General features: G+C 37.3%; 1 protein-coding gene across 1 annotated transcript in view; it reads right to left on the minus strand.

The window, feature by feature from the left end:
- Nucleotides 1-392: 392 nt before the first annotated feature.
- The window catches only part of LOC107575197 (ADP-ribosylation factor-like protein 3), a 3,592-nt gene continuing 2,311 nt past the window's right edge, over nt 393-1,673 (minus strand). Inside the window, exons 3-5 of the mRNA XM_016261615.1 lie at nt 1,593-1,643; nt 962-1,147; nt 393-796 (exon numbers count right to left, since the gene is read on the minus strand). Of these exons, the coding sequence (XP_016117101.1) occupies nt 752-796; nt 962-1,147; nt 1,593-1,643 (282 nt within the window). The 3' untranslated portion in view covers nt 393-751. The remainder of the gene's footprint in view (nt 797-961; nt 1,148-1,592; nt 1,644-1,673) is intronic.

The following is a 1,673-nucleotide window of genomic DNA, read 5'->3' on the forward strand; positions in this document are numbered from 1 at the left end:
TTTCTGTTCATTACAAATTTATCTGCTGCTATCTGCTGGATGGAAAGAAAGAAATCTGTAACATATTGAGCCAAAAAACTACACATTTGCTTGAGATACTTAATCTTGGATAAATTCCTTTGTATTCCACTGAAGAAAAATAGTCATAAAGGTCTGCAACAACATGAGGGTGAGAAAATGACAACAAATACTGCATTAATTAAAGCTTAATTATTCCTTTAACTACAAAATGTTGTCACCGACCATTTTTTATCCATAATGACAAAACTATGTAAACTATTTAAAAGAGCCATAGAATATGACAGGTCAAATATGTGATAAATAAACACTTTATTAGTTTTTCTGTTTTGAAGACAAAATAAATGTAATAAGTTACTTTGATATGTAATTTTTTTTATTTTTATTAATTTGCTAATCTATGGAAAACAAAACAGACACCCACATCAGACACCAAATCTTCTGTGATGATATTATCAACAGGCAGTTTGAAAGTACAGTGCAATATGGTAGTCATGATTTATGCAATCAAAATAGGTTGCAGTTATTGTTTGTGAGAGATGTCTGTCTGTAGAATGCACCCCATTTCTAATTGCTTTCTAGTCATTTTGAAGTTTATAGCCTACTTTCAGTAGGCTAATCCTGAAATTTGAAAATGCTAACCCCTTTGGAGCACTTTGAGCTTGATTATATGTAAGTCATGTGGTTATCGCACAGGTGATGTTATATGCTTGTACAGCTTGAGCAGAAAGGTTCATTTCTTCTTGAGGAGGTTGTTACAAATCCAATTCATACCATCCTGAAAATACACAAAGAAGATGGAGGAAGATTTAGATGGTGGCTCCACCAGGTAATCAGTTCTTACCCCTCAGACTGCTATAATGTAATAAGATACAGTATTAGTTGTTTTCTAGTAGCTAGTTGATTCTATCTGACCCGTTAGTGCCCCCCTGCTGTCCCTCACCTGCACACCCTCTCCTGTGACCGCTGAACAGGCCTGGATCTGCCAGACTCGGTCTCTGTACGTGTGCAGGTTCAAACCCTCGGCGATCTCGCTGGCCGGAGACGCAGTACACAGATCCTGCTTATTCGCAAAGATGAGTATGGGAACGCCTGCGAGGTTCTCCTCATCTATCAGCTCTGACAGCTCCTACAGACACACATGTAACACGGTCATTCAAATTTAGATCACAATATCCAGTGGCCTCCAAAAGTCTGTAGTCAAATGCTGCCAGTCTGTCTTCTAATTTGAATATATTAACATTCCTGAGGTACATGTAACACTAGGTGAGGTGTTGTTGCCAAGCTGTTTTATTTACATCTTTCGTGACTGAAACCCTGACTAGGTGATAGACAGACACAGAGACAGACAGACAGACATAACTTTTCATTAAAATGTACAAGATCCTAAAATTGTATGTTTATTTGCAGGTTTAAACAGATTTTGAGTAAAGTATCAGACCCCACTATGTTGTACCCTATTTTAAAAGTGTAATTTAACACAGTTCAACGCTAACATACAAGTAACAAACAAACAACCTTTATCCTGTGGGAAGATTCTAGGAATTGTATTTGCATATGTTTTCCTGCCTTACCAGTCCTGTTTCCTCAAACCGCTTCTTGTCAGCGCTGTCTATGACATAAACCTACAGATGAACCAACAAACTTGTTAGTTA

Source organism: Sinocyclocheilus grahami, unplaced genomic scaffold (assembly GCF_001515645.1).
Source record: "Sinocyclocheilus grahami isolate Dianchi unplaced genomic scaffold, SAMN03320097.WGS_v1.1 scaffold2504.1, whole genome shotgun sequence".
NCBI classification, from domain to species: Eukaryota; Metazoa; Chordata; class Actinopteri; order Cypriniformes; family Cyprinidae; genus Sinocyclocheilus; species Sinocyclocheilus grahami.